General features: G+C 41.8%; 1 protein-coding gene across 2 annotated transcripts; it reads right to left on the bottom strand.

Annotated features, from left to right (window-relative positions):
- Positions 1 to 6,021: 6,021 nt before the first annotated feature.
- Positions 6,022 to 16,208, bottom strand: fastkd4 (FASTK mitochondrial RNA regulator 4). Of its 2 annotated transcripts, XM_088998670.1 has the most exons (12): positions 16,022 to 16,208; positions 15,761 to 15,848; positions 14,857 to 15,344; positions 14,470 to 14,790; positions 12,792 to 12,966; positions 11,691 to 11,848; positions 11,480 to 11,590; positions 10,398 to 10,542; positions 9,476 to 9,712; positions 8,390 to 8,501; positions 8,169 to 8,283; positions 6,022 to 6,533 (listed from the first exon to the last, which is right to left on the bottom strand). In XM_088998670.1, the coding sequence occupies exons 3-12, from the start codon at positions 15,259 to 15,261 to the stop codon at positions 6,432 to 6,434; spliced, it is 1,881 nt and encodes a 626-aa protein (XP_088854796.1). In that variant the 5' UTR covers positions 15,262 to 15,344; positions 15,761 to 15,848; positions 16,022 to 16,208; the 3' UTR covers positions 6,022 to 6,431. The 2 variants fall into 2 exon arrangements, with proteins under 2 accessions (XP_088854796.1, XP_088854797.1); XM_088998671.1 differs by lacking the exon at positions 15,761 to 15,848.
- Between the last annotated feature and the right edge of the window lie 597 nt (positions 16,209 to 16,805).

Below are 16,805 nucleotides of genomic sequence, written 5' to 3'. Positions count from 1 at the left end.
CAAAAACAAGAGCAGGGAAAGTTAAATCGTATCCAGGAACTCGTAAGGAGGGACGATGTCAAATACAGTGATACCTCGATTTACGAACCCCTTGGCTTACAATCTTTTCGGTTTTATGAATTTATGAAAATTTTACCCTGGCATACGAACTTTACCTTGGCATACGGACTTTTTTTCGTACGTGGAGCTGCCTCAATGATGTGTCGTTTGCGAACGAGCCCGTTCTTCTAACAACAAAATGGCGGCCGACTGTTTTTGTCCTCCATTCCCCGCCCCCAGTCTTCGGTTAAAGCCACGTGATTGGTCAAGAACGCAGCAGTGAGGTGGGTTGTTTAAACATTAAAGAGACAGGCTGACGACAGTGAGTTTCAACTTTGATAGTTCAAAGGCAGTGTAGACTGCAAGGTTAAAATATCCCATCCGTCAGGCTCCACAAACAACCCACACAAGCCATCTGTACACAGCCCACAATCCAGCTAAACAGAACACAATTGATTATGAACTAGATACAATTATCACAGAAAAATCACTGACACGGGATCATTCCTCAAGATGGTGAAAGAAGAAGGTTTACGTTCCTCATCAAGTGTTTAATGTTGATGCCGCTCCATTCCATCAAGCCATCAACGACCATCACAAAGGTAAATAAAACGACTTTATTATACAGTACAGTTTATTTCTTTAATTATAATACATAAAATGAGGTATATTTTGCATAGTTTTAAGTCTAAGAAAATTAGAAAGTTTTTATGTTTTAAAAAATTATGTTTTATGGGGACTTGGGAACTGATTATTCTCATTTTAATGGTTTCCTATGGGGAATTAATTTTTGAGATACACACTTTTTGCCTTATACACACCAATTGAGTTCGTAAGCCAAGGTATCACTGTATCTAATTAAACCACTGCTGAACCACCACCACCCATGCCCCCACCCCCCAGCATGCATTGCTTCTCTAAGGGCAATCAGAGCATGTGTTTATCTTCTTCAACCTAAGAGTATCTGCCTCCTCCCTTTTTTAATACTTTGGCAGATAACAAGCGCAGAATGCATAGGCGCTCATGAAAAGAGAAAAACAGAAGCTGCGATTCTGAGGACAAAGGGCAGTTTCTATAGCAACCCAAAAACTTCCCACGACGCATTTTGTGTTTGGGAGCTGAGCTGAAGTCATGCCGACCATACAAATTCTGTGGGAACTTACATAACGCACAGCTCACAGTACAATGAAATGCAGGGTGATTCCAGAATTGAAGGACTTTTGCGCTTCAAAAGTCTTGATAAATAAAGCTTCGCGTTTTTGATTTTTTTTTTCATTCATCAAAGGTGGGTAATAAATGCAGCAGACATGATTAGCTCTGCTTCAATACAAAACTATATATATATATATATATATATATAAAAATCCTCGTCTCACCCACCATGGGTGGTGTCTGTCCCCATTTCAGCTCGGGTCCTCTACCAGAGGCCAGGAAGCTTGAGGGTTCTGCGCAGTATCCGTGCTGTTCCCAGCACTGCGCTTTTCTGGACCGAGATATCCGATGTTGTTCCCGGGATCTGTTGCAACCACTCGTCGAGTTTGGGGGTCACTGCCCCAAGTGCTCCGACCACCACAGGCACGACTGTCACCTTTACCTTCCAGGCTCTCTCCAGCTCCTCTCTGAGCCCTTGGTATTTCTCGATTTTCTCATGTTCCTTCTTTCTGATGTTCCCATCACTCGGGACCGCTACATCCACGACAACGGCTTTCCTTTCCCCTTTATCTATGACCACGATATCTGGTTGGTTGGCCATTACCATCTTGTCAGTCTGTATCTGGAAGTCCCACAGGATTTTTGCTCGGTCATTCTCCACCACCTTGGGAGGTGTTTCCCATTTTGACCTTGGGGTTTCCAGTCCATACTCCGCACAGATGTTTCGGTAGACTATGCCAGCCACCTGGTTATGGCGCTCCATGTAGGCTTTCCCTGCCAGCATCTTACACCCTGCAGTTACGTGTTGGATTGTCTCAGGTGCCTCTTTGCACAACCTACACCTTGGGTCTTGTCTGGTGTGGTATATCCTTGCCTCTATGGCTCTGGTGTTCAGGGCCTGTTCTTGGGCAGCCAGGATGAGTGCCTCTGTGCTGTCCTTTAGGCCAGCCCTCTCTAGCCACTGATAGGACTTCTTGAGATCAGCCACTTCTGCTATGGTTCGGTGGTACATCCCGTGTAGGGGCTTTTCCTCCCATGATTGTCCCTCTTCCAGCACCTCATCCTCTGTTCCCCATTGACTGAGACATTCTCTGAGTACATCATCCGTTGGAGCCTTCTCTTTGATGTATTCATGGAGCTTGGATGTTTCATCCTGGACAGTGGCTCTCACACTCACTAGTCCCCGGCCTCCTTCCTTACGGCTTGTGTACAGTCTCAGGGTGCTGGACTTGGGATGGAACCCTCCGTGCATGGTGAGGAGTTTTCGGGTCTTAACATCTGTGGTCTGAATCTCTTCCTTTGGCCACCTTATTATTCCTGCAGGGTATTTGATCACTGGCAGGGCATAGCTGTTTATTGCCCGGGTCTTGTTCTTGCCATTGAGCTGGCTTCTGAGGACTTGCCTCACCCGCTGGAGGTATTTGGTCGTAGCCGCTTTCCTTGTTGCTAATTCGAGGTTGCCATTGGCCTGTGGTATACCGAGGTACTTGTAGCTGTTTTCAATGTCTGATATTGTTCCTTCAGGGAGTGAGACCCCTTCAGTGTGAACTACCTTGCCCCTCTTAGTCACCATCCGACTACATTTCTCCAGCCCGAATGACATTCCGATATCACTGCTGTAGATCCTGGTTGTGTGGATCAGGGAGTCTATGTCCCTTTCGCTCTTAGCATACAGCTTGATGTCATCCATGTAGAGGAGGTGACTGATCGTAGCTCCATTTCTGAGGCGGTATCCATAGCCTGTCTTGGCGATTATCTGGCTGAGGGGGTTCAGTCCTATGCAGAACAGCAGTGGGGAGAGTGCATCACCTTGGTATATGCCACATTTGATGGACACTTGCGTTAGTGGCTTGCCATTGGCTTCAAGTGTGGTTTTCCACATCCTCATCGAGTTTGCAACGAAGGCTCTCAGGGTCCTGTTGACCTTATACAACTCCAAGCATTCATTGATCCATGTGTGTGGCATCGAGTCATATGCTTTCTTGTAATCAATCCAGGCTGTGCACAGGTTGGTATGTCGGGACCTGCAGTCTTGAGCGACTGTTCTGTCAACCAGCAGCTGATGTTTGGCACCTCTAGTATCTCTACTAATGCCTTTCTGTGCTTTGCTCATGTATTGATCCATGTGTCCACTTATCTTAGCCGCAATGATGCCTGACATGAGCTTCCATGTTGTGGAGAGACAGGTTATTGGCCGATAGTTGGAAGGAACTGCACCCTTTGAGGAATCCTTCATGATCAGGATTGTTCGCCCTTCGGTTAGCCATCCTGGGTGACTCCCATCCATCAGCAGCTGGTTCATTTGTGCTGCTAGGCGCTCGTGGAGAGCTGTGAGTTTCTTTAGCCAGTAGGTGTGGACCATATCCGGGCCTGGTGCCGTCCAGTTTTTCATACCTGAGACTCTTCCTTGTATATCTGCCGCTGTGATGGTAACTGGGTTCTGTTCAGGGAGGTTGCTGTGCTCCTCTTTCAGAGTCACCAGCCATTGTGCACTGCTGTTATGTACGACCTCCTTCTCCCATATGCCTTTCCAGTATCTTTCAGTTTCCAGCCTTGGAGGGTCTGCTCCGCTGTTAGAACCCTGCCACTGAGCGTACACTTTCGCAGGTTGTGTTGCGAACAGCCTGTTTATTCTTCTGGCCTCATTCTCTTTCGTGTACCTCTTTAGGCGACTGGCCAAGGCCTGGAGCCTTTGTTTGGCAGTTTCGAGTGCTTCAGGTATGGTTATCTGCATGTACCTCTTGGGTATTGGCCTTTTATTCACACCTCTCTGGGTCTCCGTCAATTGACTCACATCTTTCCGAGCCGCCTTGATCTTGGCCTCCAACCGTCTTTTCCATGGTGGGTAATGAATCTCGTGGCTCTCATGGTTGCTCTTGTCGCCAAGCATGTCTAGGATCACTGATGCTGAGGTGTATATCAGCTCATTGGTTTCCGTGATCGTTCCGGTCGGGATCGTTCTCAGTGCTGCATTCACAGTTTCCATGAGACTTTCAGGTGGTACTTCACATCGCCGTTGTAATCGGTGCCTTCGTTGCCCAGTTTTCATTCTTGCCATGATCTTATCTCTCAGGTCATTTGCTGCCTCGCTCAGCATTTCATTTATTGGGGCTGGCTTCCCAATCTCATTATTCATTGGGGCTTGCCCCAATATATATATATATATATATATATATATATATATATATATATATATATATATAATACATATTTATATAGCGCTTTCACAACAGCTGATGTTGTAACAAAGCGCTTAACAAAACAGTTAACATAAATGAAAATAAAATAAAAAATATTTAACATTCACTGTCATTCACGAATTGATTTGGGGGTTTAAAATATGACGTAGAGCGCCATTCCCGAATTTGTTCGGGTTTTATCGTGCTTGGGTGCTGATAAAGCGTTGGCTATGGTCTCTGGCAATTTGTTTACTTTTCCACAAGGGGGCAGCATTTCCCTTTGTTCCATGTTAGGGCCTTGTACCAGCTCTAGCTGTTATTAAAGTGCTACATAAACCAATATGTATTTTATTGTATTTTGTACATCCACCCCCATTTCAAACTCAGATAACTCCAGACCCATACAACTTAGGAATTAATGTTTTTTCGTGATGAATGAAGAGTCGAAGGTTTTTTTAACACTGCATTGAATGTTTTTCAAAACCCACCTGTTTAAACTTGCATTCATTATCTAGTTTAATCTGCTATTTTACTATTTATCATTTTATTCATGTTTTTTTTGTACTATGTATTGTTGTTTTATTGTAAAGCGTCCCTGGGTTTTCAGAAAGGCGCTTGTAAATTAAATGTATTATTATTAGTATTATGTAGTCCTTAAACTCAATATTCTGTGGGTCATGGAATTCAAGTGACAATGACAAAAACCCTGGCACTGGAGTGGACACATTTTTGCACATCTGGCAGTGAATGAGTTAAATAATACACAAAAAAACAAACAAGTTTTTAAATTAACGAAATAAAAATCCATGAATATTTTAAATTGTCAAAGTTAAGGCCCACGGGCCAAATCTAGCCCGCCACATCATTTTATTCGGCCCACAAAAGCAATCTAACTTGTGAAATTCCATGATGCTCGCTAAAGTCTGAACCAAAATTTCAAATTGGCGTCTGGAAATCACAATAACAGTCATTTTTCTTGACTTTAGATTTGAAAACTAGTTGTTTATTAATTTGTCGTGCGTGTAATATGTGGAGGGGATTAAACATTCTCATGGCTTCCCCAAATTCATAGCGGCCCGCGGAAGGAAACCGTAACTTGCCCGCAGCAAAAAAAAGACTTTGAAACCCCTGTTTTAAATTATCTAAATAAAAATTACAAAATAAAATTACTTTGATCAATGGATACAAATAATTTGGGGCGGTATAGTGAAGTAGTGTTTGGCACATCTGGCCACACAGTACAGAGGTCATGGGTTTGATTCCGAGCTATGTATTGTGTGCTAACAATGTCATAGTAACAATTAAGTGCAGCACATTCCATGAATCATAATTATTCAAAGTATTATGTTTATTAAAGGCGGTGGATGACCGGTTAGTGCATTTGCCTCACAGTGCAGAGTTCGTAGGTTTGATCCAGGCTCTGACTTGTAGTTTTCATGTTCTCCCAGTGCCATTGTGAGATTTTTCTGGGTACCCCAGTTTGCTCCCACATTCCCAAAAATGTGCAGGCTGATTGAACACTTCAAATTGTCCCTTTGTGCGAATGTGTGTGCACATTTCTGTGGGCTCTGCGATTGGCTGGCAATCGGTTCAGGGTGTCCCCCGCCTATGACCCCCCCCCCCCAAAAAAAAAAAAAAACAGTGGAAATACAAAAAAAACAATTACACAATAAAAGCTTTTTATTCCATCACACGATGACTCACACAAATAGATTAAATGATGACCATCCACATAATTCTTCCATATCGCAACATCCTTACCAACTGCTGTATTGATTAAATGTTCCTCACAGATGTTACGGCTTCAAGTTGACCGTATCAAGATGTGAAGCCCGCCGCTGCTGCTTTTCTGACTCTTACTCACCATTTCCATAGAAACAGGGAAAGCCCCATGCGTTGCCGTGGGAACAACAGTCAATATATTTATTATCTATATTTTTTGTTTTTCAATGCAAAAGTGCGATGCTGCACTAGTCCGTATGTGTGTGTGTGTGTTTACTGTATTCCCCGTGAAAGCTTGTGATTGAGTCGATTTTGCAATTGTGATCAAGACGAGTCAATTCACTTGGCCATGTCCTCGGCCACAGCTTTGCCCATCTTGTCCTTTAAATAGGCCAACCTCTGATGCTCCGTCTTCAAATCCAACCACTCGTAATAAGGAACCTGTACAAGCAACGCACAATTAATTAATGTGGTGTATAATAGGTGGCACCGGAGTATGAGGCGTACTACCCAAAGTGAATGGTGTATTTTCAAACTTGTTCCATATATAAGGCGCACCTTCAATGAATTAAAAATATTTTCCAAATATAATTTATACAGGTAAATTTATAAAGGTTTTCTAAATAGAAGGCACACCACATTATAAGGCACGACAGTAAAGACTGGGGTTACGCACTATTTCTTCTACAGGGGAAAATGGAGTCGGTGGTTGCTGACAGTAGTTGCGAGACCTGTTGTGGCTCAATATTACTGCACATATATGGCGCACTGGCATATAAGGAGCAAGGAGCAGGATCATCTTTTAAAGATAATCAAAGCTTTTGGGTGCGCCTTATACACCGGAAAATACTTTTTTTTTAATAGTGACACAGAAAAGGTATTAGTGGAGTAAAAAAGGAAAAGTATGATGAACATCATAGAACCAAAACATGTTGCAATGAAAGAAAGTGGCACAGATGTCTTTATCTGGCTAAAGCTACCAGAAGTTTACCTCAATCATGATATAACTGATAAACAGAACAAAAGTTTTATCAGAGATTACTTTATCTGTCCCGAAATACATTTTGATGCACATTTACAAAATGCTTTGACTTTTTTGACAAGCACGTTAGGTTTTTGAGATATTTTCAGTTTTACGAATAAAAGATTGCGCAATACTGCTTTTATTGTGACTAAGTATGAAAGTCACAGCAAAGTTCCCACTTCCTGTTTGCTCATGCATCAAAGCTAATAGTCTGTACATCACTTGTTGTTTTCTAGAAACTTCTTTTAACACTTGGCTGATGGTTAACTCATTCACTGCAAGACGATAGGCAGAAATGTGTCCACTCCAGTGCCAGGGTTTTTGTCATTTTCACTCAAATTGCAGGACCCACAGAATATTGAGTTTTAGGACTACATAAACATTCAATGAAGCGTTAGAAACCTCTCTAGAAGTCTCTACTTTCATCAGAAAAAAGTTAATTCCTAAGTTATATGGGTTTGGAGTTATGTCAGCTTGAAATGGTGGTGGCTGTACAAAATTGGATTGGGTGTACTTATATTCATCTCGCAGTGGAGAATTTTATATTTCACAGCAGCAAAGTTATGAAAAGAAGAGAAAAGGGAAGAAAGAAGTAGAAAAACAAAATACAGGAGCTGCTGGAAAGGCAGCCACTCTCGCGGTGCCATCTTGAAGTAAAAAAACTAAAAAAACTAAATAAGAACTAATATAACAACTCAAAGACACAGAGTCATTCATTCTTCAGCACTTGCTGTACCCTCTTTGTGACATGGAGCAGTTCTAGATGATAGAAAACCCAATATAATACATGTATATTGATTTATATAGCGCTTCAACAACAGCAGAAGCTGTAACAAAGCGCTAAAATGGGCAAAAGTCAAATGCTGCCCCCTTGTGGAAGGGAAAAACATTACCAGAGGTCTGACTTGCGCTTTATCAGCACCCCCTGCAAGTAAAACCAAAACCACAACAAATTCGGGAATGGCAGCGAATGACTTAATATCTGGGTGCGTCGTCTGTCAGCGACCGAGCGTTCATGTCCATTATCATTTTAAGCCGATTAACTCTCTTACCTCCACGACAATGAAGCCGGCAAATTGCAAGTGTCGCTTCATCATGGCGAATCGCCCCAGAAGGTCTTTACTCTTGGAGACAAAGTTGGGGAATTCCCACGCGACGAAAGCAATTCTAAAGCACAACACATAGAGCACAATTTATTTCAACAAGTACAGACTGCAAGAAAAAAATTGAATGAAAAAGGAGAACCAGATCCGTGTTGTTTTCAGGAACTCACCGTCGCGCCCCTTCAGGTAAAGGATGCTTTCCGCCTCCATCCGGAAGATGAGGAGCTCTGAGCTGGGATAAGTCAACGGACTTGTTGTCGCTATCGACTACCAATTCACCATCTGAAGAGCAAAAAAAAAAAAGAACACGAAACATTCAATTCAGTTCCAATCTGGCTCAAATCCGCTACGTCTCAAAGTGAAGACAGTGTGCGTACTTTAGTGAGAAGGGTGGCGTGAAAGAAGATGCTAAATCACGGGTGTCAAAGTCAAGGCCCGGGGGCCGAATCTGGCCCACCACATAATTTTATTCGGCCCGCGAAGGGAAATCAAGCATGTCACGTGCCATGATGCTTGAACCAAAATATCACATTGTCGTATGTAAACCACAAACCAGTCATTATTCTTGGCTTCAGCTTTGAAAACGAGTTATTCATTACCGTAATTTCCGGTGTATAAAGTGCACCAGAATATAAGGGGCACCCCCAATGAATAGTGCATTTTCTAATTTTTTTCCTTACATGGGGCGCACCGAACTATAACGCACACCCTTCAATGAATGAAAACAGTTTTCCAAATACAGTAAAGTCTCGTTATATCGATATTCAAGGGAGTCCGAAAAAATATCGATATAACCGGGACTATCGATATATCCGACCCTGTTTGCATGTAATTTTCTCCGTGCGTGCATAGAAATAGTATCGATATAACCGGGACTATCGATATATCCGATATCGATATAACGAGACTTTACTGTATCATATGTAAACATGTAAAAGTTTCCAAATACAGGTAAAATCCCAGTTACGACCGGGTTCCGTTCTGACAAAACGGTCGTAAGTCAAACGGTTGTAAATTGAAAAGCATTCAAAGTGGCCGACGCGAGGTTAATACGACAGAATAGTTTGGTTTCCCCAAATTCATAATGGCCACTACAATGTGGCTTGCGGCAAAAAATGATTGTCACCCTTGATCTAGACGATGACTTATTTACTTTGTTATGCACGCACTACCCCCGGTGACCATGTGCGCAATCATTATAGAGCACATGCTTTCTGTATGATAATCATAATCATCCATCCTGGTGGCCCTCTTACCAATCGTCCAACCATACACAGAGCTGACCCCAATGCGACGCATTCCATTCCTCTGCTCCAAAGTGCCCAAAGACTCTCTCAGGCTGCTCTGCAGTGGAGTTATGGAGGAGGTAGTAGCCAGGATGGGCAAAGTCTCCGCCGTGCAGGATGGGGATGATTCGGGATGCTCCAAGTGCAATGTGGCGGCGACATGGAGGAGCTTTTGTCTGTAGTTCTCCCCACGGATTGGACTTCCATCTGCAGGGGTGGGGAATACAAATGAAACATTAAAAAAAAACGTGATACAGACGCTGCGCTACTTACATTCGAGTTACGAACAATGGCACATATGAACATTTTTGTCATGTAGTATTCTCTCCAGTTGTAGATGTACATATCTTTACAGAGCATATCTTTTATTAAATGCTTATTTTTCAGTACAAACCAATACAGGTTACTTATACAAGTCTTAAACATACTTATATAAATAAAACTTAAACTTATATAAATAAAAACAGCAATTGACCGTGTGATGGCACCAGAGTTTGCAAGTCATTTAACCTCAGAGTCTCTATTCAACATTTTGAATGGATTTCAACTTACGACCGCTTGGTCGGAACGGAACTCGGTCATAAGTCGGATGTTACCTGTATATATAGCTATCTGACTATCTATCTGGTTATCTATTAGCTGGCTAGCTTTCTATTTATTTGAGTTACTTCCGGGTAGAGTGAACGCTGGCGCGTGTGGCTGCCGCTGCTCACCCACAGAAAAACTTGTAAAATGACCTGAGGGTTTTGAAAGGCGCTTGTGAATGAAATGTACTGTTATTATTATGAAGCAACTTACGAACAAATTCACCTGACAAATGACCGTTAGGAACGTGTCTCGTTGGTAAGTTGGGGAACGTCTGTATGTGTCACTTTGTTGATGTGCTTCTCACCTGACAGCTGAGCAACATATTCCTGCTGGAGGAGTGGGATGAGATAGTGAGGCCTGGCCTGCTCTAGTACACATAGGGCCCATGCAACATCTGTCCGAAGGAAAAGCTCTAGCCCAGACAGGGAGTCCTCTAGCACAGGATGAACCTGAACACAACACATAAAAACAGTAAAATAATAAGAGTAATGTTAATCGAGGAATGATTTTAACTCATTCACTGCCATTTCCGATTTTATTCGGGAACTGAAAAGCCTGACGTGGAGCGCCATTCCCCAATTTGTTCGGGTTTTGTTTTTTTTCTTGTGGGTTGTGCCGATAAAGCACTGGTCAGACTTCTGGCAATGTTCCGCCCCTTCCACAAGGGGGAAGCATTTCTTTTTTTGTTCATGTTAGCGCTTTGTTACAGTATCAGCTGTTGTTAAAGCGCTATATCAATCAATATGTATGTTTTGTATTGTACTTGGTATAGCCACCCCGATTTCAAGCTCAGATAACTCCAGACCCATATAGGTTAGGAATTAACGTTTTTTTTTTTATGAAAGAAGAGAGTCTAAGGTTTCTTACGCTGAATTCTTACGCTGAATTTATGTAGTCCTAAAACTCGTTGCTATGGATCGCACCACATTTTAACTCATTCACTGCCATTCGGGAATTTAAAATATGACGTGGACCGTCATTCCTGAATTTGTTTGGGTTTTGGTTTTTCTTGCAGGGGTGACAATAAAGCGCTGGCCAAACCTCCGGCAATGTTTTTTCCCTTCCGCGAGGGGGCAGCATTTGCCTTTTGTTCAACTGCCCCCATTTCAAGCTGAGGTAACTCCAGACCCATATAACTTAGAAATTCACTCTTTTTTTAAATAAAAGAAGATAGCCTAAGGTTTCTTATGCTGAATTGAATATTTATGTAGTCCTAAAACTCAATATTCTGCGGGTCCTGCAATTTGAGTGAAAATGCCAAAAACCATGGCACTGTAGGGGACACATTTTTGCACATCGTCTGGCAGTGAGTGAGTTAATCTTGAGGGAGTTTCTAAATGTGTAGATCTGATACAAGTAGGTATAGAAGCATCACAAGTCCAGTACCTTTTCATAGAACTCATCTCCTTTGCTAGGTTGAAAGTTGAGTCTGGCAAACGTCATGAGAAGGTTACACAGCTGCAGGGTGCTGTATTTCTCACTGTGCTCCACATAGTGCTGGAAAAAGAAAGTTGCAGATTAAAAAGAAAGTTAGGAGTCAGAAAGAAAGTTATCATGGTCAGGGATGAGCAAAAGGTGTGAAGTCTAAAGGACTGACCTCGGCAAAGGCCTCAAAGAGGGGGATGTGAAGCCATTTTAGGAAGCCCATTGATTTTGCAAAGCGCGTGATGTCGGCGGAGGTCAGGACAGAGACTCTGGGCATCAACTCGGACGCCATTCGCTGAAACACTTGGGATTGGTGGAAATTCAACTTGCCTGGAAAAGCACAATGATGGCTCGGCTGGTGAGTGATTAGAAAAGAGGCAAACGCACCTTCATCATATCATGATTTCTAAAATGGAATCAAATACAAGAGGAGTGTCAAGTATGACAGTCTTGGTCTACAACTAAACAAATAATAAACCCTCTGTTCAATGATTATGAAATGTCTTTTATTTGCTATCTATTTGCCATCTAGCTAGATAGCTATCCATTAGTTAGATAGCTATCTCGCTAGCTATCTATTACCTAGCTAGCTCGCTAGCTATCTATTAGCTAGCTAGCTATCGCACTAGCTATCTACTAGCGAGATAGCTATCTCGCTAGCTATCTATTAGCTAGCTACCTCGCTAGCTATCTAATAATAATAATAATAATAATAATAATAATAATAATAATAATAATAATAATAATACATTACATTTTAAGCAACTTTCAAAGCTCTCAAGAACACTTTACAGTCACAGACAAGCATAGGTACTATAATAAATAAAATACAATCACAAATAGAATTCAATAAATAAAATACAATTATAAATAGAAACAAGAGAGAGAGAGAGCTTCACACAAAATGCAATTTTAAATAGGTGGGTCTTGAGATGGGATTTGAAGGTTTATAGCTATTAGCTAGATAGCTATCTCGCCAGCTAGCTATTGGCTAGATAGCTATCACGCCAGCTAGCTATTGGCTAGATAGCTATCTCGCTCGCTATATATAAGCTAGATAGCTATCTCGCTCACTATTTATTGGCTATCTAATAACAAGCTTTCTATCCATTTGAATGACTTCCGGGTTGAGTGAACGTTGGCGTGTGTGGCTGCCGCTGCTCGCCCACAGAGAAACAATTATTATTATTATTAATACATTATTGTACAGGCAGACTTTTGTTTAACACAACTCTTTGTGTATCAAAGCTTTGAATGCCGAAGGTGCTATTACCATATGCAAAGGCCATGTCAAGGATGAGTGGTGTGGTGAATTCTGCCGACGGTCTCTGGAGGAGATGGTAGGACAGAGCCCTGAGAAGGGGTACGGTCCTGCGGCCGAGCGTGGCTAAAGACACGCACACTTTGGCAATCTCTTCGGCTGAAAAGACTTCAGCAAGCTCCAAAGCCTTCAAGCGGGACATGGGAGAAGGGTTAGCAGGGGTAAGTATTGGATTATAAAGTATATACGGTGATCTTTCGCCACTTTGCACAGTTTTGCAGCTTTGGTGTTTCTTTGGAAAAAAATAATAATAATGCAGCCATATTGGCACCCATATTACGGAAAGAAGCATTGTTTTGTGTTGATTTTCCTGCATGCTAAAGTAGTTGTGCTTTACCACAATCATAGGTATAGCTGTACAGCTATCTGGCTATCTGGCTATCTAGCTAGCTATCTATTAGCTAGGTAGCTTTCTATCTGAGTTACTTCCGGGTTGAGTGAAGGCCTAGCTAGGTATCTGTTAGCCATCTATTAGCTAGCTAGCTTTCTATCCAAGTTACTTCCGGGTTGAGTGAAGGCCCAGCTAGGTATCTGTCAGTTATTTATTAGCTAGCTAGCTTTCAATCTGAGTTACTTCCGGGTTGAGTGAATGCTGGTGCGTGCTCCCCCACAGAAAAACTTATCCTGTGACTGTAAAGTGACCTGCATGGTAAAGTAGCTGCACGCTCACCATTTGCCACAATCATAAGTATAGCTGTATTGCTATCTGGCTATCTTTTTTACCGCGGGCCACATTGTAGTTACGGTTTCCTCTCTGGGGCCGTTATGAATTTGGGGAAGCCATTAGAATATTTAATCACCTCTATATTACAAATAGAGCGCACAACACATTAATGAGTAACTAGTTTTCAAATTTGAAAGAAAAATAATAACTGTTATTGTGGTATACATGGGACAATTTGAAATTTTAGTTCGGACTTTGGCAAGCATCATAACACTTGACATGCTTGATTTGCTTTCGCGGACCGAATAAAATGATGTGGCGGAGCAGATTTGGTCCCCGGGCCTTGACTTTGACACCTGCAAATTGTACAGCTATGTGGCAACATTTGGTATTTTTTCCTTCTTAAGGTGTTTTTTTTCTTTCAATGACACCCCTAGGTATGGCATCTATTAAAATGGAGATCATTAAGGTAGTTGAAAAAACTTACTTGATCGATTATTGATTATGAATGACCATGTGCAGAATTCCTTCCACCTTCCGATAAGTATTTAAATTAACTCATTCACTGCCATTCCTGAATTTATTTGAGAAAATATGATGTGGAGCGCCTTTCCCAAATTTGTTCGGTTTTGTTTTTTTCTTGGAAGGGGGGGTGCTGATAAAGCACTGGTCAGACCTCTGGCAATGTTTTTTCCCCTTCATCATTTGCCTCATGTACAGGCGCCCCCATTTTAAGCTCGGATAACTCCAGACCCATATAATTTAGGAATTAACAATTTTTTTGCCAATAAAATAAGAGAGTCTAAGGTTTCTTACGCCGCATTGAATGTTTATGTCGTCCTAAAACTGAATATTCTGTGGGTCCTGCAATTTGAGTGAAAATGACAAAAACCCTGGCACTAAATTGGACACATTTTTGCACATGTCTGGCAGTGAAGGAGTTAGAACACTTCAAGCATGTCATACCTTGTCCTCGAGTCTCTCCATTAAGACCGGTGACATGTGTTGTCCTTTGGAAATGAGTGCGCTGACAGTTTTGGCATTAGCGATTTCAGTCCAGCGCAGTTCCAGCTGTTTTAGTGCAGCGTTCACGATGGCCATATCCTGAGGTGCCTTCCTCCCGGCCCCCCACTCTGCCAGGAAGCCCAGGTTTTTGTAGCTTAACCGTCTGATTCGCCACAAGACCTCCGTTTGGATAGACACCAACACCGGATCCGTGGCGGGGACGCCCAACACCCAGAAAGCCCGCAAGATGGACACAAGAGTTCCATTCCACACAGTCGATATCTGGAACATAAATAAAGGAGTCAATTGTCTTCACAGCTTTGACATCTGGACACTTGGCTTTCTCACCTGCCGAGTTAGAATAGCCATTAGATCCTGCATTCTTGAGTCTTTGGCATGCTGTTGCTGAAACCTTCCCTGCGTCTTCTGCATCAACCTCGTCCAAGCCAACAGAGTACAAGCTGCTTGGTTACCATTTCCTCCGTGTTGTTCCCAGGCTTGCAGGATGTCCTCAGGCGCCGTCGCTTTCTCCACCTTCTCATCCAGCTGGGTGCGAATGGGCATGTTTGATAACACGTCGTCCTTTTCCAGTACCCGCCTCTCGCACATTGACCTCGCTGAAGTCCATGGCTGGCATCGATTCTTTAGGAGATGAGCCAGGCTGGCGGCTGACGGAGGAGAGCAGGCAGCCGCGGTTTGAGGGGAGGCCCTGCATAGCAGGCGGACATATCTGCCCAAAAAACGAGTGGCCATGGGGCTCCACTGACGAGACCGCCACAGAAAGAGGAGAATAAATTTCACTTGTCAGTAGCCCAAGGCACCATTCCACTGTTGTCCTAAAATGACAATGGGCAATACGTTTGAGTTTTAAGAAAAACTGATGAATGGCATGTTTTATGAGAGATTACTTTATGTGTCCCTAAATACATTTTGATGCATATTTACAAATTGTTGTGACATTTTTATAAGCACATTAGGCTCTTGAGATATTTCCATTTATATTTTTTTTAAGTTTTACTGATATAAGATTGTGCAATACTTATTTTATCGTGTATTGTAATTTATTGCTATGATTTTTAAAACAGCCCACCTGTTGTTGAACAGGACTCTGAATCCATTATTACAGAATATATTACTAAAGTGCTGTATATTAATGCTATTATGTTATTATTATTATTATTATAAAAACATGATGTGCAAAAGAAATAATGAAGGAAGACTCAGAATCAGTGCAAACATAATCACATTTTACCTTTGTTAAATAATTACGGAGTGCGAGTACGACTGGCAATTCTAACACGAACACCGGTCATGCCATCATTTCTCAGTACAGTATGTCACTAAAATGGTAAGAAAACAGTCGTTAGTGAAATGCTAGTATTCATTGTTTTCGTCAATGAGTAAAATACATATGCAGCTAGCGTCAACTGTGCCAATCGAACACGCAGTCTGCAGACGGGACCGGCAAACCTGGCAATAGTTGTTCCACCGCCAACAAATGTGAAATGCTGACCTTGTCGGGAAGCTTAAAGACGTCTAAATCCGCAGTTTCTTCACATTTAAAAGGTCTCTTTGCAAAAAACAGCAGGCTGGCATGAGCTGAAGCGCTACTGGTTGTCATAAACAACGCACATATCACATACCGATAATATTAAATACTTAACGATAAAGTGCTTCACATGGATATTCAGGAAGTTGCCGGTCGCATGTAATTTACGTCATAACGCCACGTGATGTGTTTACGTCAGCTCAAGCGTCTCAGTTTTTCGAATACTGTACCTGTAAATATGTTTGTTTTAAAATAATTCAATCGCAAATATTTTGTATGAATGATTTAACTGAAAAATAAAGTTAAGTGTTAGTGGTATTGTTCTTCTCCCACATATTGCTCTTTGAAAAAAAAGCGGTAGATGATACCGTCACTAGTAGGACTGGAGCGCCCTCTCGTTGGAGAAGCCGAAACTGCAATTCAATATTTTCTTGAAATTGAAATTTATTTTTTCTTCAATGAATAAATAAATGCTGTTACTGTAACACAAACAGATATAATCAAAAGAATAAGCTTTTCTTTAAATTGAAATTGATTTTTCTTTAATTAATAAATAAATGCTCTTACTGTAACACAAACAGATATAATCAGAAGAATAAGCAAGAAGCAAGTGTTTTTAGAGAAACAGAAAACCCGATTTATACCATCCGTGCACCTAGTAACATTCAGTGGATTTCTTTTACGCGTATAAAATGAGGCCATAAAAAAATCACATTGATATTCTGAAATGTACTGTGCGTTTTTTTTG

The sequence above is a fragment of the Hippocampus bargibanti genome, linkage group LG06, assembly GCF_051943395.1.
Source record: "Hippocampus bargibanti isolate YZ-2025 linkage group LG06, ASM5194339v1, whole genome shotgun sequence".
Taxonomy (NCBI): Eukaryota; Metazoa; Chordata; class Actinopteri; order Syngnathiformes; family Syngnathidae; genus Hippocampus; species Hippocampus bargibanti.
The sequence above is the reverse complement of the archived record's forward strand: the minus strand, read 5'-3'. Positions and strand labels throughout refer to the sequence as shown.